The sequence below is a fragment of the Pygocentrus nattereri genome, chromosome 22 (genome assembly GCF_015220715.1).
Source record: "Pygocentrus nattereri isolate fPygNat1 chromosome 22, fPygNat1.pri, whole genome shotgun sequence".
Taxonomy (NCBI): domain Eukaryota; kingdom Metazoa; phylum Chordata; class Actinopteri; order Characiformes; family Serrasalmidae; genus Pygocentrus; species Pygocentrus nattereri.
Window position 1 is genome coordinate 6219898 of NC_051232.1, and position 25690 is coordinate 6245587.

Sequence of the window (25690 nt, forward strand, 5' to 3'; positions counted from 1 at the left end):
TCTGCTTCTGATGTTGCTATCTAAAGCTCTGTGTAGCCGCTATCTCTCTGTGACAATCTCATCTCGGTTTTTGTTACATTATTCACTGTTAGTTTTGTTGTTTATGTCTGCCAAACTCTGCTTTGCTTAAAGGAGGAGTTCAGTGAAAAAAAAATCGCAAACATCTTACGTAATTTCACTGAGCCAGGACATGTTTGGTGTCCCAATTTGGCTCCTTTAGCACTGGACCTACGAGGCTAATTTTGCTAACAAACACTGGACAGGGAGAGACTTGAGTTGACTTGAAGGAGAAGTCCACTGATTTTGCAAAAAACTCTACAAAATGAAAGGGCTGAGATGTAATACAAGTCATTCAGGGTGGTTTGGTGTACTCTCAGTGCTCTGTTCCAGAAAAACTTGAAGAATCGTTCACAGTGGTGGTGATGGGAACCAGACGTCCACCTCTAAAAGCTCCCTCACAGAAAGTTCCTACAGGAAATCGCTGGATTTACGCTGCTTGGCATCTGACTCACTGTTTTAGGATAGTTGTGAGACAAGATAGCGGCGATTTTACATATAAACCTCGTGTAGGTTCACTGGTGGTTTTGGATAGTAAATAAAATGGTTTGTAGTCATAGCGACCCCTGGTTCCCATCACCACCACTGTGAAGACAACTGAGTCTCTACAATCAACCATTTCACACCAAAGCACTCTGAGTGACTCCATTTACATCTCAGCCACTGAAAAATTGGTGGAATTCCCCGTCAACTCAACATTATAACTCATACATTTTGAGCAGAACTCAAACATGCTAGCCAGTGCATGACTAGTAAACACAACTTTGAACAGCTGTAAATACACAAAATCATATTATTTTTCATTTAAACACCTAAAGTTGCACAAAATCTGTGTTTCGGTGACAATTCTTAATGTTCCTCACAGATTTTCAGACTTTGGGACACATTTACTTCAAATCAATGGGATCTGACTGCTCACCATTTATGTGGCCATAAGGGACAGGGATGCAGCCTCACTTCCAGCTCTAAAATGCAGGGGTGTGGCTAAATGAAGACTCTGCCTACAGACAAAACTCTTGTTGAAAACGTGGCACAACATTTTTTTCTAATAAAATATTTTACTTAAAAATTAAACTCATGCTAAATTGGAATCTTAATTTCACTTTAGCAGAAAAAAATGGTTAAAAAATTCAATAGAAAGGAGCCTATGAATATATATAATATATAATATAAAATGAAGATTATGTATATATTCAGTGTATTACTAGATCAGTTAATGTCATGAATAAATCGTAATATAATAATATTATAAATAAGGTCTGAATGCCTTTTCTTATTGTGGGATCACTGTTTGAACTAATTTGGTAGAACGGTCCATATATACACTAGAAAAGCAAGCATGTCTTGGCTGATCGACTCCTTTAAGGACGACATCCTTGAAGGATGACGTGAGGCTGAAGGACTCAGATAGTTTTCCACTCTTAGTTGCGGGAGGGTGCGCTGAATGCAGCTGTCAGCTCGAGCAAATCTCCAAGATCTTGCATGGAATTGAATGGAACCATTCCATGGCATCAACGGCTATGGAATGGGAGGGTATGGCATCATCCCATCCGAGCTCTGTTTGTTTGACCTGATGTCTCTGAAAGCATTTAGCGTTATTGTGCTGTCCCTTTGTGCTCATAGCGATGTTTCTCTTCTCCCTGCAGGGCATCACGTTCGACGAGTTCAGGTCCTTCTTTCAGTTCCTCAACAACCTGGAGGACTTTGCCATCGCCATGCAGATGTACAACTTCGCCAGCCGTTCCATCGGACAAGGTTTTACGTGTTTTGTATTAGTTCACGTAGAACCGTAGTTTAATAAAGTTACTCGTCCTCAGTGTTTGGGTCGTTCTACAGAACCGTCCATTTTTGTGTCCCTAGTGTTTACAGACATATTACACTTAAAAGAAAACATAGGCTTGCAATTTATTTAGAATTTAAAATAAAACAAGTTATTTTAACAATTATACCTTCTTGAGCCTCAATTTAGCAATGTCGGATTTTAAATGATCTATAATAATTCCAAGCACCACAGAAGAGCTCGTCCTCACAGTCATGTGTGAAGGCTCAGAAGTGAAAAACATGCTTTTCTGTTATTTTAACTACAATAATCTGTACATGCATATGAAATATATGAATTTTCACAGAAAACAAATGGCAAGTAAATATTATAAAATATATCATGAAAGTTCCCCAGGAGCCGTGTCACTGGTGCGACCGCGTAACAAAAAAACAAACTCTTATTTTGAAATAAAGTCACACCGATGACGTCAGTCGACCTCCTTTGACCTGTTTTCTGAGGTTCTGTGGAGAAAAGCTCATGGTGAGTCCACTGCGCCTCTCAGCTCTCACAGATTCTCTCATTCAGCTCATGATCTCATATGAAGCTTTTAGCTGACGTCACTGGTGCGACCGACTTTATTCTGAGGTCACTGTGAAAAAGCAGAACACAAACGGATTCAATTCCATATTTTAGTGGACGTTCCACGCTTGACGGCGTGTGGTTTGATGTTCTGTAGCCGCCGTTCAGTAAAACGTCTCTGGCGTTTCCTTCATTATGTGTAACAACGGTGATGATCGGTAACACCAGTGACTCCTGTGGAGAGACAGAGAAGTGGACGTTTCTGTAGAACGACCCGTTTAGAAACATTCCCCAAAAAAATCACAAAAGAGCAAAAGCGCGTCATGTGACTTTTCAAACCACTGACAAGGCAAACAATATTAATTGTACCGAAATGCTTGGGACTTTTCTACTGCTAGACTTCAGCCCAAATTCAAATCTTACATGATGATAAACACAAGGGTCCTGGAAAGACCCTCGTAAAGGTGCATTCTGGCCTACAAAAAGCATTTAGCTAACGTTACTTGTCATGCTATGTAATATTCTCTAGCACAGCACTGCATCCCTCTGCCTCCAATTCACGATTTTGGATCTTTTTGTGTTGCCCTCTCACTACAATACCCAGCATGCATTTCCCGCTTCCCGCAGCGATAAACATACCCACTGATTGACATAGATGCTAATAGACCTGATATTTGGCTTCCTAGCAGTAGTGACCTTGTGCTGATCTTCAAAGCTGGCCTGCTTGTAGTTGTTTTTTTTTTTTTTTGTAAACATTCCTTCCACCTTCAAGATACATCATCATCATCAAGATACATCCTATTCTTCTCACTCGGGAGACTCGAGCTCGGCTGTAGGAGGCGATCAGGCACGTTCAGGGCAGATTTGTTGATGGTTACATTGTGAATTTTGGCCAGAATGCCCCTTTAAGTAAGAGTGACGCTAGCGTTGCGCTACTGACCTTAATTTCCATGAAGAAACCTGCCTGTTAACAGGAAAGCAAAGTCATTTGAGTACATGGTTGACCACTTTGAGCTCCCTGAAGTTAATCTTCGCCTCACAAATGAGGTTCTAACTGTCAAGGTTTCTCCATTTCAGCATTATTTTTGGATCCGACATCAGCGAAATCAGCTTTAGCTTTAAGGAAGAGCTGTTTATTAGTCTAAAACGATAACATACACTTATAATAAGGATGGTGTTCCAAGGGTTCTTTAATGGAGGGAATGGTTCTATTAAGAGCCAGGAGTTTTACATACACACTTAAAAAAAAGATGGTTCTTTAGTAAAGAAAATGGTTCTGTAGAAAGCCATGAAACCATGAACACGCAAACATGCATCATGAAAGGGTTTTTCAGAATGTGCTATAGATGGTTCCATATAGAACATTTTTGAAAAGGGTTCTATATAGCACATAAAAGGATTCTTATATTCATATATACAAAAGAAGAACCAAAAGATGGTTCTTCAAGGGTTCTTTAGTAGACAAAAAGGTTTATAGAATCATCTACAGCACATTCTCCATCAATCTGCAGAACACGTCCATAATGCCAAGAACCCTTTAATCATGCAGAGGGTTCTTTGAGTGTTCGTGGTTCTTTATAGAACCATTGTCTTTACTAAGAACCCTTGATGAACCATCTTTTTTAAGGGTGTAGAAACATTTTATGCTTATATGGTTCTTTGCATGATGAAATGGTTCTTCAGATTGATAGAGAATGTGTTGTTTATGGTTCTCTAAAGAGCCTTTTGAAAATGGTTCTATATAGCACCAAAAACAGCTATGATATTCTTAGGATGTCAAGCTGGTAACAATTGAAGAACCTTTTTTTGGTGCTATACAGAACCATATACAACAGATATATAAATGCAAATGGTTCTACTGTATATAGAAGAAGAATGGTTTTAGTAAAGAACCCTTTAAGAACCATCGTTAAGTGTGTAGTACAAGAAGATAGTTGCTATGTATTTGGGGGTGTTTGTGGGCTGGAGGTCAGGGAACTGGCCCTGTAACCGGAAGGTTGTCGGTTCGATCCCCAGAGCTGACAGTACATGACTGAGGTACCCTTGAGCAAGACACCTAACCCCCAATTGCTCCCTGGGAGCTGTGGATAGGGCTAGTGTGTGTGTATTCACTAGTGCTTCACTTCACGGGTGGGTTAAATGCGGAGGTGGAAGGCCCCCGTTGTGGGACTAATAAGGGTCACTTAATCTACGATTAATCTAAACATGCTGGAGGTTCAGTTGTGAAAAAGGAAACTTTTAAACTTAAAAACTCAGTGTACCTGAATTTACTGCTTTATGGGAAACGAACTCAACAGTAAAGTTATTGTTTTAATTGAATGGGATGATAATACCTCTGTGTTTGTGTGTCAGATGAGTTTGCGAGGGCCGTGTACGTAGCGACGGGGCTGAAGCTCACGCGCCACCTAGTGAACACCATCTTTAAAATCTTCGACGTGGACCACGACGACCAGCTGAGCTACAAAGAGTTTATCGGCATCATGAAGGACAGACTGCACCGCGGAGCCCGGGTGAGAGAGAGAGTGAGTGAGTGAGTGAGTGAGAGGGAGAGATGAAGAAGGTTAGTGCCGTTATGCTGCCATCTAGTGGTGGATAACGATTATATCTCTACACAGGTACAAACTGTGAGTCTCCTGGGCTGCTACAGCTACCGTAAAGGCTAGAAAAGTTACGCCAATTAAAATAGGACTCACCCGGTCAAATTAAATAATTCTCCATAGTTTATCGGTCATAGGCCCGCACAGGGCAGCATCTGGGTCTGGACTCGGACCGTGGTCCGCCTATTAGTGACCTCTGCTCTAGTACTTCATCAGTGGTCACAGGACGCTGTTGGCTGGATAATGTTGGTTGGTGGACTATTGTCAGTCCAGCAGTGACACTGAGGTGCTGTGTCTAATCCACACACCACCATGTCAGTGTTACTGCTATGCTGAGAACATACATATATATATATAGGTGTATATAAACTAGTTCCTTGACTGTAAATGTTTAATTTTTCATATCTAACTAAATTGCAACTGCATTTGTGTGTCATTAATTACTTGTGCATGGATTATTAACCTTGTAATGAATTGCTGATGCCTCACAGGCTTTCCATACCTATCTTTATTAAAGCACTGAGTACCTGTGTTACTGTACTGACTCTATAGACCACTCTGAAGTCCAGCGTCATGCCGTGGTCACCGTCATGCCCATATAGGGCAATCTGGGACTAGGCTGGTTTTCTCTATGGGCAAAAACGATCCGTGCTTTTGAAATGCGCTGTGATCAATTCCTCTGGTGAACTAAAACGTTCCCAATCCGTATCCGTAACACTCCAAAGCGCATCAGCTTTGGAACACTTGTTTACCACAGAGAGTAACAGTGTTCATTTTTCCCATAGAGAAAAACAGCCTAGTCCCAGACTGCCTTATAAGGGCGCTACTCCGACTCCTAACTTTCTGAGCTCTGTTCTCTTGTTTATTCTCTCTCTCCAACTCTGTTGCACGCCCTCCTTCTCGCCCTCACCCCTTTCACCCTCTCACCCCGTGGCTCTCTGTGCTGCTCACCGTCTCTCTGGCTGCAGGGCTATAAGGCTGTAGAACGTTACACTTCCTTCAGGTCGTGTCTGAAGAAGGAGCTGGCAGGAAGATAAGTACAAACACCTCACTATGGAGGAGCAGATCACACAGAGTAAAACCATTAGATTCCAAAAGAAAATCTCATTTATGTCGTCAGAATCAAAAGTTTGGGTGCTCCTGGTCAGATGACGTTTTGTTGATTTTGTGGAAACAAGTTTTAACGTTCTCCAAAATGTTGGCAAAGTATCTTGAAATAGTTACGTGTTTTTTTTTTAATATTGACAGTTCCACAAATTCATTTCTTTCTCACAAGTTTGATTTAGTATCTCGAGAAAGTTACCTATTTTGCAAAATTTGGTCTTAGTATCTCGAAATAATGACATTGTCTCAACATTTTCAATGAGTATCTCAAAATAACTTTCAAATTACTGACTTAGTGTCTTGATATCATCACTTATTTTTTCAAGTTTGACAGACCATATTGAAATATTTTCTCAAAATGTTATTGAGCATCTCGAAATGACTGTATTTCAAAATACTGACTTAGTATGTTGAAAAAAATGTTTATTTTTCTCAGTATCTCAAAATAATGGCTTATTTTCTTAAAATATTGACTTATCTAAAAAAAATTGGCATATTTCCTCAAAATATTAAATTAGTATCTCAAAATAACTTTTTGTTTTTCAAAATACTGACTTGGTATCTCAAAATCATTATTTTCTCAAAAATTTTAATTAGTATTCTAAAAAAAATTCTTAATACATAGTATTTTGAAAGAATGACGTATTATCTTGAAATATTGACTTAAATAAAATGACATTTCTTCAAAACATTGACTTAGAATCTCAAAATAGTGACTTATTTTCTCAGATCTTGAAAAAAAATGACTTATTCTTTCAAATTACTGACATAGTATCTGACTTTGTTCTAAAAATATGCAATTAGTATGTCAAAATAATGAATTATTTTCTCAAAATATCAATGCATTAACATAACTACTTAAATTGGACTTAATTGGTGCAACTTTTTTTACTGTTTTTTTTTTGTTTGCTTCAACAAAATGATTTGTTTTCCCAAAATGTTCAATCAGTATCACAACATAATGACTTTTCAAAAGTGACTTAATATCTTGAACTTTTTTCTTAAAATGATCTTTTTATTAGTTTATTTTAATTTACTTTTTATGAATTTACTATGTAAGTTTCTTTGCTTAGCATATGTCGTCAGCAAGACCCTTCTTTTGTTTTGACTAGAGCTACGAGGCTAATGTAGCTAAGAAGGAATAGAAGCTTATAACCCACCAGTTAGCACAGCGCTACCCACATTCCTAAAATATCATATACTTGCTTATCGTACAGCATCGGAAAGCACATAATCAATCTATAAGATATTACTGAACCACTCCACCCAGGTTTGGGCAAGTCTATGATGATTTAGGCACGCAGTTAGCGCCATGCTAATGCTACCATGCTAATGCTACTATACTCGTTAGCTACATTAGTCTTGTAGCTAATGAAGCGCCAAACATGTCTTGGTGGATCAGCTACATTTACAGTAAGTCAAGGCAATTTTGCCAAACTATTCCAAATGCTAACTCGCTAGCAATAATAACTTCTGTTCATTTGCTCTTTTTCCTTCGTGCACCAGGTGAACGGTGGGTCCTTCCTCGCCTGCGTTCGCTCAGAGGCAGGGCAGCATGTCCACCAGCTCTGGAAGCAGTTCCGCAAGATGGACTAACATCATCATCATCATCGTCGTCGTCGTCATCATCGCCGTCATCTTCAGGGGTCTGCTAAATATGAAGGGAAGCAGCTGCCTCTGTTCAGTCCAGCCTCGACTCTGCACGTAGCAAAGCCTTGCATGACTTTCCCTTTTTAAACAGGACGCTATCCTCTTTCTCCTAATGCTTCCACTGGGGCTGGACTGGACTGGACGTTTCACTAATAATGCAATAGTAACGCAGTATGCGACAGCGGTCGGTCATCTGCACCAGTACAGAATAGAAACCAGAAGCCCAGTTCACATTTATCTGACGAGGCAATTGAGCGTTAGAACGTTACAGACAGCAGTTTAATAGAACATTATCACCGAAACCTGCTAGAACGACATCATTTTAACCTAGACAGCACTAGATAAAGGGATACGGCAGAGATTAAACCATCTTCAATGTAGTGTAACCAAATTTTTGAGCACAGATTAAAGTGGTGTGATGAAATTAGGGCTAAAAGATCATCGTTTTATATCAAAATCGCAAAAGAGTGCAATTTTTAAATCCTCTAAATATTACTTAGTATCTCAAAATAATGACTTGCCCTCTCAAATGTTTCCCTTATTATTAAAAATGACTCATTTTCTCATAGTTCTGACTTAGTGCCTCGAAATTTTGACTCGTTTTCCTCACAATTTTGACTTACTATCTCTACATAATGACTGTTCTCAAAATTTTTACTTATTCTTAAAATATTGACTCATCTCAGAATATTAGGCTTATTTTTTTTCCAAATATTGTCTTAATATCTTGAAATTTCCTATTTTCTCAAGATAAGATTTTAACACAGTATCTAAAGTAGTGAATTGGTTTCTCAGAATTTCGACTTGTTTCCTCAAAATAATGATTTATTTTCTCAAAATACTGACTTAGTATATAAAAATGACAACTTATTCTCAAAATATTGACTGATCCAAATTTTTGAGTACAGATTAAAGTGATGTGAAGAAAATAGAGCTGAAGTATTCATCGTTTTATATCAAAATCACAAAAGAGTGCAATTTTTAAATCACAAGAGTTGACATTTTTTGAAATTATAGCGGTTCTTTAGGAAAGACAATGGTTCTGTATAGCGCCATGAACCTCTCAAAGAACCACTGCGTGATTAAATGGATTTCTGCATGGTGAAATGGTTCTTCAGATTAATAGAGACTGTGTTGGATCGGGTTCTATATAGCACCAAAAAGCTCTGCTACTGTTACGATGTCAAACTTGTTACACTGAAAAATCTTTTTGGTGCTACAGAGAAACATATACAAAGTACCCTTTAAGCATGCAAACGTTTTTTTGAGTGTTCATGGTTCTACATAGAACCACTGTCTTTATTAAAGAGCCCTTGAAGAAGCATCTTTTTAAGTGCGTACATTATAAAAAAATATTTTAAGTGGGGAAATTGAACCTAATACCACAGAGCTTGTCAACTGCCTGTAGATGAGTTAGACCAATCACAGGCAACCAAACCTCCCATCACAACCATGACTCACAGGCAAGTTAGCACACTGCATTCAGGGGTTAAGCCACAAGCCAGAAAAGGTGGATATTCTGAATTTTTTGGCCAAAAAAACAGGCCTGAACCATAGCAACCAAGTAGCAACACCCTAGCAACCACCTGGGATAACATAGCAGCCATGTATCAACACCCTAGCAATATCCTAGCATTCACCTGGGATACCAAAGCAACCACTTTGCAGCGCCATAGCAACCACCTGTGATACTACAGCAACCGCTTATCAACACTTCCACACCCACCTAAAACACCATAGTACCTGTTCAGCAGCTCCCTAGCAACCACCTGGGACCTGTTTAAACAGAAAACCTAAATCTAAAACTGCTCAAACCGCCTTTAACACGTCCTATAACTGTCTTGTCTCGTCAGATGAGTGTGAACTGGGATTGCAACGTTCAATGGCAAAGAGACACATCTCTACTAATTTCTTGGGACATGAAGCATCTCTTCTTATTTCTTTTGCACTTTGGCCTTTTATCTGCTGTTACATTCAGCCAATGTATATGCACACACTAATGCTTATATATATTTATGCATTGCAGAATAATATATAAATGAAGGAAAAAAAGAGTGACAGAACAAGAGAACTAGTCCAAGCTAACACTAAAATGAAGGAAAGACGATTTATTTAGCTGCCTGATCAAACTTTCCAATGAAGGAGGTTCAAAAAACATGGAAAACAAGCCAATATTGCACAAATAGTAGCTGGATTCGAGGTTATACTTGATTGTCTACTTCGATTTGGCTTGTTTATGTGAGCAAAAAACATAATCAGAGACGTCTTGATAAAAAGAGATACTAAAAACGCATGAAAGTGCACAACAAGTATGTTTGCCATGCTCTGTATTGTGTTTCTGAGCTAGTACCACCTTTCTGAAAAAGAGCTGCAGTTAAACTGACCAGGGTAGTACAATATTTCAGTACTGTAATATCAAATACAGCGTGTCGCAGTCCTGGTCCTGGAGTCCCTGGTCCACGGAAAATGCTAAAAGTGCAGGTCAGTGGGCCTCCAGGACCAGGACTGAGAAACATTGCTAGAATATATTCACCTCCTAATAATTTTCTTGTTGTACTGTCTTATTAGGAAAAACTATTGTTTTCCGTTTGATATTCTTCTGATTATTATTATTACAATTGACAGATTTTTGTCTTGTAACTCGTCCTGCAGTGAGGTTTTCGAGATATTGAGTCCAGAATGTTCAGTCTGGTCAGGAATGTTGTGCTTGTGTACAGCATTTCGATCGAACGTTCAGTTTTTGTACAGTTTTTTGTCCCTTTAGAAATGAAAAGATTGTGCGCTCAACTTGCGTCATGCTGATATAAGTTCATTAGCAGCATCCTATTAACCATGTGGGATATCATAGCAACCATCTGCGATACTATAGAAACCACCCAGCAACCACATGGGATACCATGGAAACCCCGTAGCAACACCCTAGCGACCACTTGGGATACTATAGCATTCACATGGGATACCATAGCAATCACCTAGCAACACCCTAGCGACCACATGGGATACTATAGCAACCACATGGGATACCATGGCAACCACCTAGCAACACCCTAGCAAGCACATGGGATACTATAGCAACCACCTAGCAACCACATGGGATACCATGGCAACCACCTAGCAACACCCTAGCAACCACATGGGATACCATGGCAATCACCTAGCAACACCCTAGCGACCACATGGGATACCATAGCAACCACCTAGCAACCATATGGGATACCATGGCAGCCTGGCTCAGCTGGACTACTGAGCTCTTTTTCATACCAGCTGGCAGTTCAGCAGCTCAGAGTCACGTCTTCAGAACATGTTTGACTGTCTTTTTATTTTATAATCAAACGTATGATTCTAGTCTACAGGCCAGTTACACCATGAGTCAATATGATTCCTCTGTTACAACCCAAATAACTGTTTGTGTGTTTTTCATGGATAAATAACAGCGTCCGTGCAGCTCTTACGTTTGCACTGCCTGCATTATTTCTCAAGTAAACCTCATGTATCTTAAAGTGAAGAGTCTGTGTTCATATGGAATAAAACGAAGTTAAATGAACGAAGTGCTGTTTTCTTATTGCATATAAACAGCTCATCACACTTCATGCAAAAATAGAGGTTACCAACACTTTATGATAGGATTATTTACGACAGCTGTCAAATGTTTTATGGCATTTTGGGAAATTTCAGAAATTCCAAATTTCTGGGTAAATTAATGGATGTAAACAGAGTCATTCAGAAGGGCTTGGAGGGAAAGACTGCTTTCTAGAGAAATAGCAGACCACATGAGACAGAACTGAAGACTGTATCTCTATAGAACGGTTATAACACTCACTACTTAACGTCCGTTAATACCGTGTTACATAGTTACTGAGCTCTATTCATATAACAAGAACCTCAGTTCTCTCTATTAAAGAACTCCTTGAGCTCCTGTTGTTCTCTGTCTTTCACCGAGCATCATAAGATCTAGCCGCTCTGCTCACACCTCCCTCCTCCTGGCTGTGAGACACAGCAGGAACGGTCATCAATGATGAAGAGCGGATGATTTGACTCATTACTCTCCATCCGATTCGCGCTCAGAGGGAAGCGTCGCGACTCGTCATCGCGGTTAGAGAGACGCAGCACTTTCGAATCAGATTTCCAAGTCAGAAACTATAGAAATGATCCCTGAAAGTACAGTCTTACCCTCTCAGCGCTGCAGCCGGGGCTCTTCCCTCCGCTCACAGCGACCCACCCCGACGGTGAGCGGCGGGGCCGAGGCGCTGACAGCGCGGGCGCTGCGAGGAGAAAAACTACACCTGCACGTCCCGATTAAACAGCTACAGCGACTTCGCTAAGCGCTGACAAAAACAACGGCGAGCGCGGACACGAGACAGCGCCGCTTTCAGCTCCGCTTCCTTCGCTTTTCTGCCTTAAACTCTACAAACGGTAAATATTTCTGTTTTTGCGGCTTTTTATCACGAAAAATGTGTTTATTTTCTTGCGAACGGCGCTTTACCCACAATGCCTCAGCTGCATAGTTAACTCGTTGCCACGACAACCGCTCCTCCTCGGAGCCGTTCGACTGGAAGCGCCGCTCGAAGCCGCGTCTGAGACTTTCCTCCTTCATATTAAACCCAGAGCACCGCGAATCCGCCGATATCCACATTTTCATGGAAACCGCCTTTTATTCCCGTTACAACGACGCTTTTCTGAGGCGCTACAGCAGCTCGCCCTGAAACACGGTCTCTCTTCCCAGTTCCGGGTGACGGGCTGTGTCTCAAATCGATCCCTACTCACTATGAAGTGTGCACTGTGTAGGGCCTTTAGAGCGCTGGCTGAACTCATTATCAAACTGCTTAAATAAAAAACGAGTTCTGTCTTAAAGCTTTTCTTCGCTTTTTTCAGAATAACTGCGTATGAAAGTCTATTGTGTCTATTGTGTTTTGTTTGTCTATGTTGTTTATTTGTGATTGTGTAGGTTTGTGTGACTGTTGTCCAAACTGTCTTTATACATTAAACGGGGTGTTGTTGTCTCTATGCCTCGTAGACTGCTAAATGTAAGTGAGCTGTGTTCTGATTGGCTGCCCTGTGTGGCGCCCCATTGAAATAGACTGAAACTAGGCTGAAACACTATTCATAACTTATGTGTGAATGGGTGGGGCTAAACTGCTGTATGGTGGACTCTACACACACACACACAAATACACACACACACACACACACACACACACACACACACACACACACAAATTTATGTTTTTCTCAGTGAAAAAAAAGAAAAATAATGGGATTTATCTCCCCCTCTGGGAGAAGCCCACCTGGCCACTGGCCCCCAGGTTGTCTGAGTTTGAGCCTTTTGGCTTTGACATGGTCTCCCCAGCCTGGGTCTTGTCTTGGGCTCAGCTACTTATTTGCAGCCATATGCCGCGCGACTCCTTCTCTACTTAGGTGTAGAAAACATTGTTCCCTGCATTACATTAGGAGTAGTGCGCCATTTGAGATATAACCCCAGTTTAGCAGGAGCTTGCAGAGAAGTACCACCCTGTAACGTCTTCCGGGTGTGTCAAACACTAGAGGGCGCTCCAGAGCGAGTCCAAAATGAATGGGTTAAGATAGAGCATCTGAGCAAAATCATAGTTTTTAAATGACTGGTAAAGGCAGAAAGCTTGCAGACATGATGGAGAGAAGGAAGGTAGATATTCTGTGTGTCCAGGAGACCAGATGGAAAGGAAGCAAGGCCAGGAACATTGGAGGTGGATTCAAACTGTTCTATCATGGTGTAGAGAGGAAGAGAAATGGAGTAGGGATAATCCTAAAGGAACAGCTTGGGAAAAGTGTTCTGGATGTAAAGAGAGTGTCAGACAGGATCATGAGCCTGACGTTGGAGGTTGATGGTGTAATTTTGAATGTGGTCAGTTCATATGCACCACAGGTTGGTTGTCAGTTAGAGGAGAAAGAGGAATTTTGGAGTAAGATGGATGAAGTGGTAGATGGTGTCCCTAGAGAGGAGAGATTAGTGATTGGTGCAGACTTCAATGGACATGTTGGTGAAGGGAACAGAGGGGATGAAGAGGCGCTGGGTATGTATGGTGTGAAAGACAGAAATGCGGAAGCTCAGATGGTTGTAGATTTTGCAAAGAGAATGGAAATGGCTGTGGTGAACATGTATTTTCAGAAGAGGGAAGAACACAGGGTGATATACAAGATTGGAGGGAGATGCACACAGGTGGATTATATCCTTAGCAGGAGATGCCACCTAAAGGAGATTGGAGATTGTAAAGTGGTACCAGGGAAAGTGTAGCAAGGCAGCATAGGGTGGTTGTCTGTAGAATGAGATTAGAAACAAAGAAGAGGAAGAGAGTGAAGACAGAGCCAAAGATTAGATGGTGGAAGCTGAAGGAGGAAGATGGTTGCAGGCAGTTCAGGGAAAAATTGCAACAGGCCCTTGGGGGCAGTGAGGAGCTACCTGAGGACTGGGAAACTACAGCTAAGGTGGTGAGAGAAACTGGCAAGAATGTGTTGGGTGTTTCGTCCGTCTGGTCAGAGGAACGAAGACAAGGAAAGTTCTTGGTGGAATGAGGAAGTCCAGGAGAGTATTCAGAAGAAGAAGGCAGCTAAGAAAAAGTGGGATAACCAGAGAGATGAAGGAAGTAGGCAGGAGTACTGTGAGGCTAGTCGCATAGCGAAAAGAATGGTGGCAAAGGCAAAGGCTCAGGCCCATGATGAGCTGTATGAGAGGCTGGACAGTAAAGAAGGAGTAAAGGACTTGTATCGTTTGGCTAAACAGAGAGATAAAGCTGGAAAGGATGTACAGCAGGTTAGGCTGATAAAGGATAGAGTGGGAAATGTACTAGTGAGTGAACAGAGAGTGTTGAGTAGATGGAAGGAGGACTTTGAAGAACAAATGAATGAGGAAAACAAGAGAGTGGATCAGGAAGTGCAGAGAATTGGTAAGGTGGAAGTGAGGGCAGCTTTAAAAAGGATGAAGAATGGAAAGGCAGTTGGTCCAGATGACATACCTGTGGAGGTATGGAGATGTTTAGGAGACAAGGCAGTGGACTTTTTAACCAGGTTGTTTAACAAAATCCTGGAGAGTGAGAGGATGCCTGATGAGTGGAGAAGCAGTGTACAGGTCCCCATTTTTAAGAACAAGGGTGATGTGCAGAGCTGCAGTAATTACAGAGGTATAAAGTTGATGAGCCACACCATGAAGGTATGGGAAAGAGTTGTTGAAGCAAGGCTAAGGCGAGAGGTTCAGATCAGTGAGTAGCTTCTTGTTTGCAATGGTGATGGAAAGGTTAACAGATGAGGTCAAGCAGGAGGCTGCCTCAGGATGCTGAGATTTTCGTTGGGAGTGACAAGGATGGACAAGATTAGAAATGAGCAGATCAGAGGGACAGTGAAGGTGGAGCAGTTTGGAGATGAAGCCAGAGAGGCCAGGTTGAGATGGTTTGGACATGTGTTGAGGAGGAATAGTGGATATATTGGGCAAAGAATGTTGGAGATGGAGCTGCCGGGCAGAAGGAGAAGAGGTAGACCTCAGAGAAGGTTTATGGATGTAGTGAAGGTGGACATGGAGATGGTTGGTGCAAAAGTAGAGGAGGTAGTGGATAGGGCAAGATGGAGGCAGATGATCCGCTGTGGCAACCCCTAAAGGGAGCAGCCGAAAGAAGATGTGGCCTAAAACCAGACTGAAATTTTTCATGTAGATTATTCCTATGCAAATAGCTTAATTGTTTGGTTACCACTTTTTCCAGGATCTTAGATATAAAGGGGAGATTTGAGATAGGTCTATAGTTTGATAGTTCACAGGGATCGAGGTTAGCTTTCTTAATCAGCGGTCTAATTACTGCAAGTTTAAAAGTTTTTGGGATGTATCCAAGGCTAAGAGAGGAGTTTATTATTGACAGAATAGGCTTGGTTATTTCTGGTAAGATTTCCTTGAGTAGACCTGTAGGAATTGTGTCCAAAATACAGGTAGATGATTTTGCAGAAGAAACTAGTTTAACTAGTTTGTTTTCTTGAAGTAAGGTAAACGATTCCAGCCTATCTGCAGTGACTGTAATATTCTCAGGGTCTAGACTGGCATTATAAGCCAGCAGGTTTGTGGAGTTTAACTGTGGGTTCAGAATTTTCCTCTTAACCTGATAACATGGTGATAAATGCACATTACCACTAAACTGGATTTCATAAGAGATTAAATAATGGTCTGAGATGGCTTTGCTCTTGGGGAGAACAGCTGTTAACTATGTCTACACCAAAGGTCAGTATTAAGTCTAGAGTGTGGTTGAGGTGGTGTGTGGGCCCTTTTATAATTTGGGTGAATCCCATGGAGTCTATGATACATATAAATGCCTTACTTAATGCGTCATGAGGGTTGTCAATGTGGATATTAAAATCTCTGACAATTATTATCTTACTTGAAAACATCATTAAGTCTGATAGAAACTCTTCAATTCTTGTAAGAACTGAAAATATAGACCAGGTGGCCTGTAAATTGTAATTAATAAAAATGAATTTTATTTGTTCCTTGATCAAGTATATTTAGTAAAAGAACTTCAAAAGAAGAGAATGTATATCCTACTTTCTGTCTCACGCCTAAAGCTTTAGTATGGATGGTTGCTATACCTCCACCCCGGCCGCTTATGAGCAGTAATGTTTCTATTTTTGCCGCTACTTACATGACCGCTTTGAAGTCAGCGGATGGCCCTCTGGATGTTCCGTGAGAGGACGACAGATCCCAGAAGACTAGCGTGAAGCCCATCCCTCCGGTAGAGCGCTAGCTGCTCCCAAAACGAAGACCAGTTGTCCACGTAGTCCAAACCGTTGCAGGCGCACCACCCGCGGAGCCAGGACTGCAGCGCGAAGAGCCTGCTGAACCGCTCGGATCCCCGCCGGTAGGTGGGAGGGGGCCGGAGATGACGATCCTGGCGTCCGTCTTCTTCCTGGCAGTGTCCTGTAGCATCTGGAAGTGCTCCTTCAGGACCACGCTGCGTCGGTCGGAGATGTCGTTGGTCCCGACGTGGATAACCACGGTCCACACGCTCCGCGTCTGCGGAGGCACTTTGCGATGTCTAAAACCCGGGCAGCTGGAAAACAGGAGAGAGTGGCGCAGCTGTTTACACCTCTGACTCTAACATGGCAGACAATAGAACTACCAATAACATAAACCAAGTCCTGTGCAGAGCGCTGAGGCGCTGCCGCGGACGACGGGGCCCGAGGCATAGATGAAGGCGTGGGTGGTGAGCTAAGAATGGCAAATCGGTTGCAGAAGATGAAGACCGGCTAGGGTGGCGGTGAAGGTCTGGAAGGCTGTCTGCGGCGCTGGCGTTCCCAGGAACCAGGAGGGGCTAGGGCTGGCGTGAGAACGGCGTCTCCCAGTGTTTGTAGAGTCGAGGCTGGCACAACCACCGAGGGAGAAACGAGCTGCGACTTCTGCTGAAAGAGCTCGTCCTGCTTCTTCAGGAGGGCGGTGATATGTCGGTCCAGCCAGGCCAACTCTGTGCTCAGAGCCTGGGGAGCTCGGACCTGGGAAGATGCCATGTTGAGTGGGCTGAGGAGAATCTGTATAAGAGAAGAGAAATAGAAAGAGAGAAAGAGAGAAAACAAAAAGAGGGAAAGGCATGAGTGGTTAGCAGTCTGAAAGTGTTAATTATTGAAGTGAAAGTTGAAAGCTGCTCAATCTGAAATTCGAAGCTGTGGTGCTCTCTGGCTATTGCTAGTGCAATTAGCCCGCTACAGGTGAACCCCACCCTGGAACAGGCTGCTTCAGTAACAGATGCTCAAATAACACCCGTTTAGAGGATAAAGAATCTGAGAGCGTGCCAAGAGACTGGAGCTGGAGTGACGGACCAAATCCAACCTTTTGTGGTGGGTGGTGTGTATGTAGCTAATAGCCTCTTAGCTGTTAGACACTCGTTTGTGTACTTTTCTCCAGTATTACCTGGTTCTGACGTAGCAACACAACAGACGGAAAAAGAAAACGCAAACGTCTCACGAGTCCGGACTAGCGCGGTACGGCCCTGAGAACCGTTCGGCTCAGTGGAAAAACATGTGGACGGTGGAAAAGAGACCCTGTAGACCACTAATACCACCTTAAACTCTATGCTGTAACAAATTGGCAGCCAGTGTAAGGACTTAAGGATGGGGGTTGCATTCTTTCACTCCTGAAAGTCATCTGTCATCTGAAGCTCTAGGATTGTCTGTTTTGGTCAAGTCAGGAGACCGTTACAGTAATCCGTCCTGCTGGAAAAAAAGGCGTGAGATGATTTAACCAGAAAACCTCTGATCTTGATGTTCTTAAGGCCATAACCAGCTGATGTAGTAACTGCTTTGACATGCCTTCTAAATCTAGGGTCAGAGTCTGGTAGTACACCAAAGTTACGAACCAGTTCTTTTGATATTAGGGCTTGCCAATCCAGACAGGCAGCTAGTCTGTGCCTATTTTGCTATTCCCAAATAAAATAATCTCTGATTTATCTTTACCCAACTGCAGAATATTTAGTCCCATCTGGTTAGTGTGATGTACTCAAGGCAATTACAAAGTCAGTCAAGGAGACCACAGTTCTTTGGAGAGAGGATCAAGCAGAGCTGAGCATCGTTGGTTTCGATGTGGTAAGACATCTCGTAATCTCACAGTTTTAATTCAAAAGGAAACTAGTATCAACCAAAGAAGAGCAGCCTAATCACAAAACTCTGCAGGATGCCACAGGTCGCTGGAGCTTTCTTGCAACACTTGCTGTGAACGGTGCTTAAATTTGCAGGCTTTTAAAACAGGTCTTGAAACACTAAACAAGTTCACAAGACAAGTAACAAAAAAATTTGTTCAAGTGCCTTAAAATGCTTTACTTGATCTTTGTTACCTCTCAGAAACAAACCACTCTGAACATCAGGAACGCTCATCAACAACAGAGAGCAGACAATCTCGCTCGTCGCTCGGAACCCGATTCACGCTCAGAAGAAAGCATTTTAACTCGTCATCGTGGTTATAGAGACCTTACACTTTCAAATCAAACTTCCAAGTCAGAAACTATAGAAATGATCCTTGAAAGCATAGTTTTAACCTCCAAGCTCTAAAGTCAGGAATCTTCCATCCACACACAGCGATTCACCCCGATGGTGAGCAAGGAAGCCAAGTGGCATGACTGATGTGAGAGGGACAGGAAACCTGAAATTCTCTGGTGTGTGGAGCTGGAGGCTCCTGGCTAATGCTAGTGCAATTAGCCCGCTACAGGTGAACCCCACCCTGGGACAGGCTGCTTCAGTAACAGATGCTCAAATAACACCCGTTTAGAGGATAAAGAATCTGAGAGCGTGCCAAGAGACTGGAGCTGGAGTGACGGACCAAATCCAACCTTTTGTGGTGGGTGGTGTGTATGTAGCTAATAGCCTCTTAGCTGTTAGACACTCGTTTGTGTACTTTTCTCCAGTATTACCTGGTTCTGACGTAGCAACACAACAGACGGAAAAAGAAAACGCAAACGTCTCACGAGTCCGGACTAGCGCGGTACGGCCCTGAGAACCGTTCGGCTCAGTGGAAAAACATGTGGACGGTGGAAAAGAGACCCTGTAGACCACTAATACCACCTTAAACTCTATGCTGTAACAAATTGGCAGCCAGTGTAAGGACTTAAGGATGGGGGTTGCATTCTTTCACTCCTAGTGAGAACTCTGCAAGCTGCATTTCAGTCATCTGAAGCTCTAGGATTGTCTGTTTTGGTCAAGTCAGGAGACCGTTACAGTAATCCGTCCTGCTGGAAATAAAGGCGTGAGATGATTTAACCAGAAAACCTCTGATCTTGATGTTCTTAAGGCCATAACCAGCTGATGTAGTAACTGCTTTGACATGCCTTCTAAATCTAGGGTCAGAGTCCGGTAGTACACCAAAGTAACGTACCAGTTCATTTGATATTAGGGCTTGCCAGTCCAGACAGGCAGCTAGTCTGTGCCTATCTTGCTATTCCCAAATAAAATAATCTCTGATTTATCTTTACCCAACTGCAGAATATTTAGTCCCATCTGGTTAGTGTGATGTACTCAAGGCAATTACAAAGTCAGTCAAGGAGACCACAGTTCTTTGGAGAGAGGATCAAGCAGAGCTGAGCATCGTTGGTTTCGATGTGGTAAGACATCTCGTAGTCTCACAGTTTTAATTCAAAAGGAAACTAGTATCAACCAAACAAGAGCAGCCTAATCACAAAACTCTGCAGGATGCCTTAGATCGCTGGAGCTTTCTTGCAACACTTGCTGTGAACGGTGCTTAAATTTGCAGGCTTTTAAAACAGGCCTTGAAACACTAAGCAAGTTCACAAAACCAGTAACAAAAAAATTGGTTTAGGTGTTTTAAAATGCTTTAGTTGATCTTTGTTACCTCTCGGGAACAAACCACTCTGAACATGCGTTCTTCTTCCACACTGCAAAGCACAGCAAGAACGTTCATCAATAACAGAAAACAGACAATCTCCCTCGTCGCTCGATTCACGCTCAGAAGAAAGCATCTTAACTCGTCATCGTGGTTAGACAGACGTTACACTTTCAAATCAAACTTCCAAATCAGAAACTATAGAAATGATCCCTGAAAGCATAGTCTTAACCTCCAACCTCTAAAGTCAGGAATCTTCCATCCACACACAGGGATTCACCCCGATGGTGAGCAAGGAAGCCAAGTGGCGTGACTGATGTGAGAGGGACAGGAAACCTGAAATTCTCTGGTGTGTGGAGCTGGAGGCTCCTGGCTAATGCTAGTGCAATTAGCCTGCTACAGGTGAACCCCACCCTGGGACAGGCTGCTTCAGTAACAGATGCTCAAATAACACCCGTTTAGAGGATAAAGAATCTGAGAGCGTGCCAAGAGACTGGAGCTGGAGTGACGGACCAAATCCAACCTTTTGTGGTGGGTGGTGTGTATGTAGCTAATAGCCTCTTAGCTGTTAGACACTCGTTTGTGTACTTTTCTCCAGTATTACCTGGTTCTCACGTAGCAGCACAACAGACGCAAAAAGAAAACGCAAACGGTCTCACGAGTCCGGACTAGCGCGGTACGGCCCTGAGAACCGTTCGGCTCAGTGGAAAAACATGTGGACGGTGGAAAAGAGACCCTGTAGACCACTAATACCACCTTAAACTCTATGCTGTAACAAATTGGCAGCCAGTGTAAGGACTTAAGGATGGGGGTTGCATTCTTTCACTCCTAGTGAGAACTCTGCAAGCTGCATTTTCAGTCATCTGAAGCTCTAGGATTGTCTGTTTTGGTCAAGTCAGGAGACCGTTACAGTAATCCATCCTGCTGGAAATAAAGGCGTGAGATGATTTAACCAGAAAACCTCTGATCTTGATGTTCTTAAGGCCATAACCAGCTGATGTAGTAACTGCTTTGACATGCTTTCTAAATCTAGGGTCAGAGTCCGGTAGTACACCAAAGTTACATACCATCCATCCATCCATCCATCCATTATCTTCCGCTTCTCCGGGGTTCGGGTCGCGGGGGCAGCATCCTAAGCAATGAAGCCCAGTTCTCCCTTTCCCCAGCCACTTCCACAAGCTCTCCAAGGGGGATTCCGAGGCGCTCCCAGGCCAGCTGGGCGATATTGTCGCGCCAGCGTGTCCTGGGTCTTCCCCGGGGTCTCCTCCCAGGTGGACTCGCCTGTGACACCTCCCGAGGGAGGCGTCCAGGAGGCATCCTAACCAGATGCCCGAACCACCTCAGCTGGCTCCTCACGACGTGAAGAAGCAGCGGCTCTACTCCGAGTCCCTCCCGGATGACTGAACTTCTCACCCTATCTCTAAGGGAGAGTCCAGACACCCTGCGGAGGAAACTCATTTCGGCCGCTTGTATTCGCAATCTTATTCTTTCGGTCATTACCCAAAGCTCATGACCATAGGTGAGGGTGGGAACGTAGATCGACTGGTAAATCGAGAGCCTTGCCTTATGGCTCAGCTCTTTCTTTACCACAACAGACCGGTAAAGAGCCCGCATCACTGCTGACCCAGCACCAATCCGCCTGTCAATCTCCCACTCCCTTGTACCATCACTCGTGAACAAGACCCCGAGATACTTGAACTCCTCCACTTGAGGCAAGAGCCTATCCCCGACCCAGAGAGGGCTCTCCACCCTTTTCCGCCTGAGAACCATGGTCTCGGATTTAGAGGTACTGATTCTCATACCAGCCGCTTCACACTCGGCTGCAAACCGATCCAGCGAAAGCTGAAGTTCGCGGCCTGATGTCCCCAATAGGACCACATCATCTGCAAACAGCAGCGATGTGACCCTGAGGTCACCAAACCGGACACCCTCCATCCCTTGACTGCGCCTAGAAATTCTATCCATAAAAATTATTAATAGAATCGGTGACAAAGGGCAGCCCTGACGGAGTCCAACTCTCACTGGGAACGAGTCTGACTTACTGCCGGCTATGCGAACCAAACTCCAACTTTGTTTGTACAGGGCCTGAATGGCTCGTAGCAAAGAGCCGAGTTACGTACCAGTTCTTTTGATATTAGGGCTTGCCAATCCAGACAGGCAGCTAGTCTGTGCCTCTGCAAGCTGCATTTCCAGTCATCTGAAGCTCTAGGATTGTCTGTTTTGGTCAAGTCAGGAGACCGTTACAGTAATCCGTCCTGCTGGAAATAAAGGCATGAGATGATTTAACCAGAAAACCTCTGATCTTGATGTTCTTAATGCCATAACCAGCTGATGTAGTAACTACTTTGACATGCCTTCTAAATCTAGGGTCAGAGTCCGGTAGTACACCAAAGTACGTACCAGTTCTTTTGATATTAGGGCTTGCCAATCCAGACAGGCAGCTAGTCTGTGCCTATCTTGCTATTCCCAAATAAAATAATCTCTGATTTATCTTTACCCAACTGCAGAATATTTAGTCCCATCTGGTTAGTGTGATGTACTCAAGGCAATTAGTAAGTCAGTCAAGGAGACCACAGTTCTTTGGAGAGAGCATCAAGCAGAGCTGAGCATCGTTGGTTTCGATGTGGTAAGACATCTCGTAGTCTCACAGTTTTAATTCAAAAGGAAACTAGTATCAACCAAGCAAGAGCAGCCTAATCACAAAACTCTGCAGGATGCCACAGGTCGCTGGACCTTTCTTGCAACACTTGCTGTGAACAGTGCTTAAATTTGCAGGCTTTTAAAACAGGTCTTGAAACACTAAGCAAGTTCACAAGACCAGTAACAAAAAAATTTGTGCAGGTGCCTTGAAATGCTTTACTTGATCTTTGTTACCTCTCAGGAACAAACCACTCTGAACATGCTTTCTTCTTCCAGACTGCAAAGCACAGTAAGAACGTTCATCAACAACAGAGAGCAAACAATCTTGATCGTCGCTCGCCACCCGATTCACGCTCAGAAAAAAGCATTTTAACTCGTCATCGTAGTTAGAGAGACGTTACGCTTTCAAATCAAACTTCCAAGTCAGAAACTATAGAAATGATCTCTGAAAGCATAGTCTTAACTTCCAAGCTCTAAAGTCAGGAATCTTCCATCCACACACAGCGATTCACCCCGATGGTGAGCAAGGAAGCCAAGTGGCGTGACTGATGTGAGAGGGACAGGAAACCTGAAATTCTCTGGTGTGTGGAGCTGGAGGCTCCTGGCTAATGCTAGTGCAATTAGCCCACTACAAGTGAACCTCACCCTCGGACAGGCTGCTTCGGTATCAGACGCTCAAATAACACCCGTTTAGAGGATAAAGAATCTGAGAGCGTGCCAAGAGACTGGAGCTGGAGTGACGGACCAAATCCAACCTTTTGTGGTGGGTGGTGTGTATGTAGCTAATAGCCTCTTAGCTGTTAGACACTCGTTTGTGTACTTTTCTCCAGTATTACCTGGTTCTCACGTAGCAGCACAACAGACGCAAAAAGAAAACGCAAACGGTCTCACGAGTCCGGACTAGCGCGGTACGGCCCTGAGAACCGTTCGGCTCAGTGGAAAAACATGTGGACGGTGGAAAAGAGACCCTGTAGACCACTAATACCACCTTAAACTCTATGCTGTAACAAATTGGCAGCCAGTGTAAGGACTTAAGGATGGGGGTTGCATTCTTTCACTCCTAGTGAGAACTCTGCAAGCTGCATTTTCAGTCATCTGAAGCTCTAGGATTGTCTGTTTTGGTCAAGTCAGGAGACCGTTACAGTAATCCATCCTGCTGGAAATAAAGGCGTGAGATGATTTAACCAGAAAACCTCTGATCTTGATGTTTTTAAGGCCATAACCAGCTGATGTAGTAACTGCTTTGACATGCTTTCTAAATCTAGGGTCAGAGTCCGGTAGTACACCAAAGTTACATACCATCCATCCATCCATCCATCCATTATCTTCCGCTTCTCCGGGGTTCGGGTCGCGGGGGCAGCATCCTAAGCAATGAAGCCCAGTTCTCCCTTTCCCCAGCCACTTCCACAAGCTCTCCAAGGGGGATTCCGAGGCGCTCCCAGGCCAGCTGGGCGATATTGTCGCGCCAGCGTGTCCTGGGTCTTCCCCGGGGTCTCCTCCCAGGTGGACTCGCCTGTGACACCTCCCGAGGGAGGCGTCCAGGAGGCATCCTAACCAGATGCCCGAACCACCTCAGCTGGCTCCTCTCGACGTGAAGAAGCAGCGGCTCTACTCCGAGTCCCTCCCGGATGACTGAACTTCTCACCCTATCTCTAAGGGAGAGTCCAGACACCCTGCGGAGGAAACTCATTTCGGCCGCTTGTATTCGCAATCTTATTCTTTCGGTCATTACCCAAAGCTCATGACCATAGGTGAGGGTGGGAACGTAGATCGACTGGTAAATCGAGAGCCTTGCCTTATGGCTCAGCTCTTTCTTTACCACAACAGACCGGTAAAGAGCCCGCATCACTGCTGACCCAGCACCAATCCGCCTGTCAATCTCCCGCTCCCTTGTACCATCACTCGTGAACAAGACCCCGAGATACTTGAACTCCTCCACTTGAGGCAAGAGCCTATCCCCGACCCAGAGAGGGCTCTCCACCCTTTTCCGCCTGAGAACCATGGTCTCGGATTTAGAGGTACTGATTCTCATACCAGCCGCTTCACACTCGGCTGCAAACCGATCCAGCGAAAGCTGAAGTTCGCGGCCTGATGTCCCCAATAGGACCACATCATCTGCAAACAGCAGCGATGTGACCCTGAGGTCACCAAACCGGACACCCTCCATCCCTTGACTGCGCCTAGAAATTCTATCCATAAAAATTATTAATAGAATCGGTGACAAAGGGCAGCCCTGACGGAGTCCAACTCTCACTGGGAACGAGTCTGACTTACTGCCGGCTATGCGAACCAAACTCCAACTTTGTTTGTACAGGGCCTGAATGGCTCGTAGCAAAGAGCCGAGTTACGTACCAGTTCTTTTGATATTAGGGCTTGCCAATCCAGACAGGCAGCTAGTCTGTGTCTCTGCAAGCTGCATTTCCAGTCATCTGAAGCTCTAGGATTGTCTGTTTTGGTCAAGTCAGGAGACCGTTACAGTAATCCGTCCTGCTGGAAATAAAGGCATGAGATGATTTAACCAGAAAACCTCTGATCTTGATGTTCTTAATGCCATAACCAGCTGATGTACTAACTACTTTGACATGCCTTCTAAATCTAGGGTCAGAGTCCGGTAGTACACCAAAGTAACGTACCAGTTCTTTTGATATTAGGGCTTGCCAATCCAGACAGGCAGCTAGTCTGTGCCTATCTTGCTATTCCCAAATAAAATAATCTCTGATTTATCTTTACCCAACTGCAGAATATTTAGTCCCATCTGGTTAGTGTGATGTACTCAAGGCAATTAGTAAGTCAGTCAAGGAGACCACAGTTCTTTCGAGAGAGCATCAAGCAGAGCTGAGCATCGTTGGTTTCGATGTGGTAAGACATCTCGTAGTCTCACGGTTTTAATTCAAAAGGAAACTAGTATCAACCAAAGAAGAGCAGCCTAATCACAAAACTCTGCAGGATGCCACAGGTCGCTGGAGCTTTCTT

At 43.6% G+C, this 25690-nt stretch overlaps 1 protein-coding gene, 3 non-coding genes and 1 pseudogene across 4 annotated transcripts in view; 1 reads left to right on the top strand and 4 right to left on the bottom strand.

The window, feature by feature from the left end:
* The window catches only part of micu3a (mitochondrial calcium uptake family, member 3a), a 60924-nt gene extending 51965 nt beyond the window's left edge, over positions 1–8959 (top strand). Inside the window, exons 14-16 of the mRNA XM_017685053.2 lie at positions 1704–1812; positions 4751–4908; positions 7606–8959. Of these exons, the coding sequence (XP_017540542.1) occupies positions 1704–1812; positions 4751–4908; positions 7606–7695 (357 nt within the window). The 3' untranslated portion in view covers positions 7696–8959. The remainder of the gene's footprint in view (positions 1–1703; positions 1813–4750; positions 4909–7605) is intronic.
* A 2744-nt stretch (positions 8960–11703) lies between these two features.
* On the bottom strand, positions 11704–11917 carry LOC119262132. The gene has a single exon (XR_005129445.1). It is a non-coding gene; the product is annotated as a small nucleolar RNA U3 (small nucleolar RNA).
* A 6659-nt stretch (positions 11918–18576) lies between these two features.
* On the bottom strand, positions 18577–18776 carry LOC119262166 (annotated as a pseudogene).
* A 1323-nt stretch (positions 18777–20099) lies between these two features.
* Positions 20100–20306, bottom strand: LOC119262163. Its single transcript, XR_005129472.1, has one exon. It is a non-coding gene; the product is annotated as a small nucleolar RNA U3 (small nucleolar RNA).
* Positions 20307–22964: 2658 nt separating this feature from the next.
* On the bottom strand, positions 22965–23178 carry LOC119262160. Its single transcript, XR_005129470.1, has one exon. It is a non-coding gene; the product is annotated as a small nucleolar RNA U3 (small nucleolar RNA).
* Between the last annotated feature and the right edge of the window lie 2512 nt (positions 23179–25690).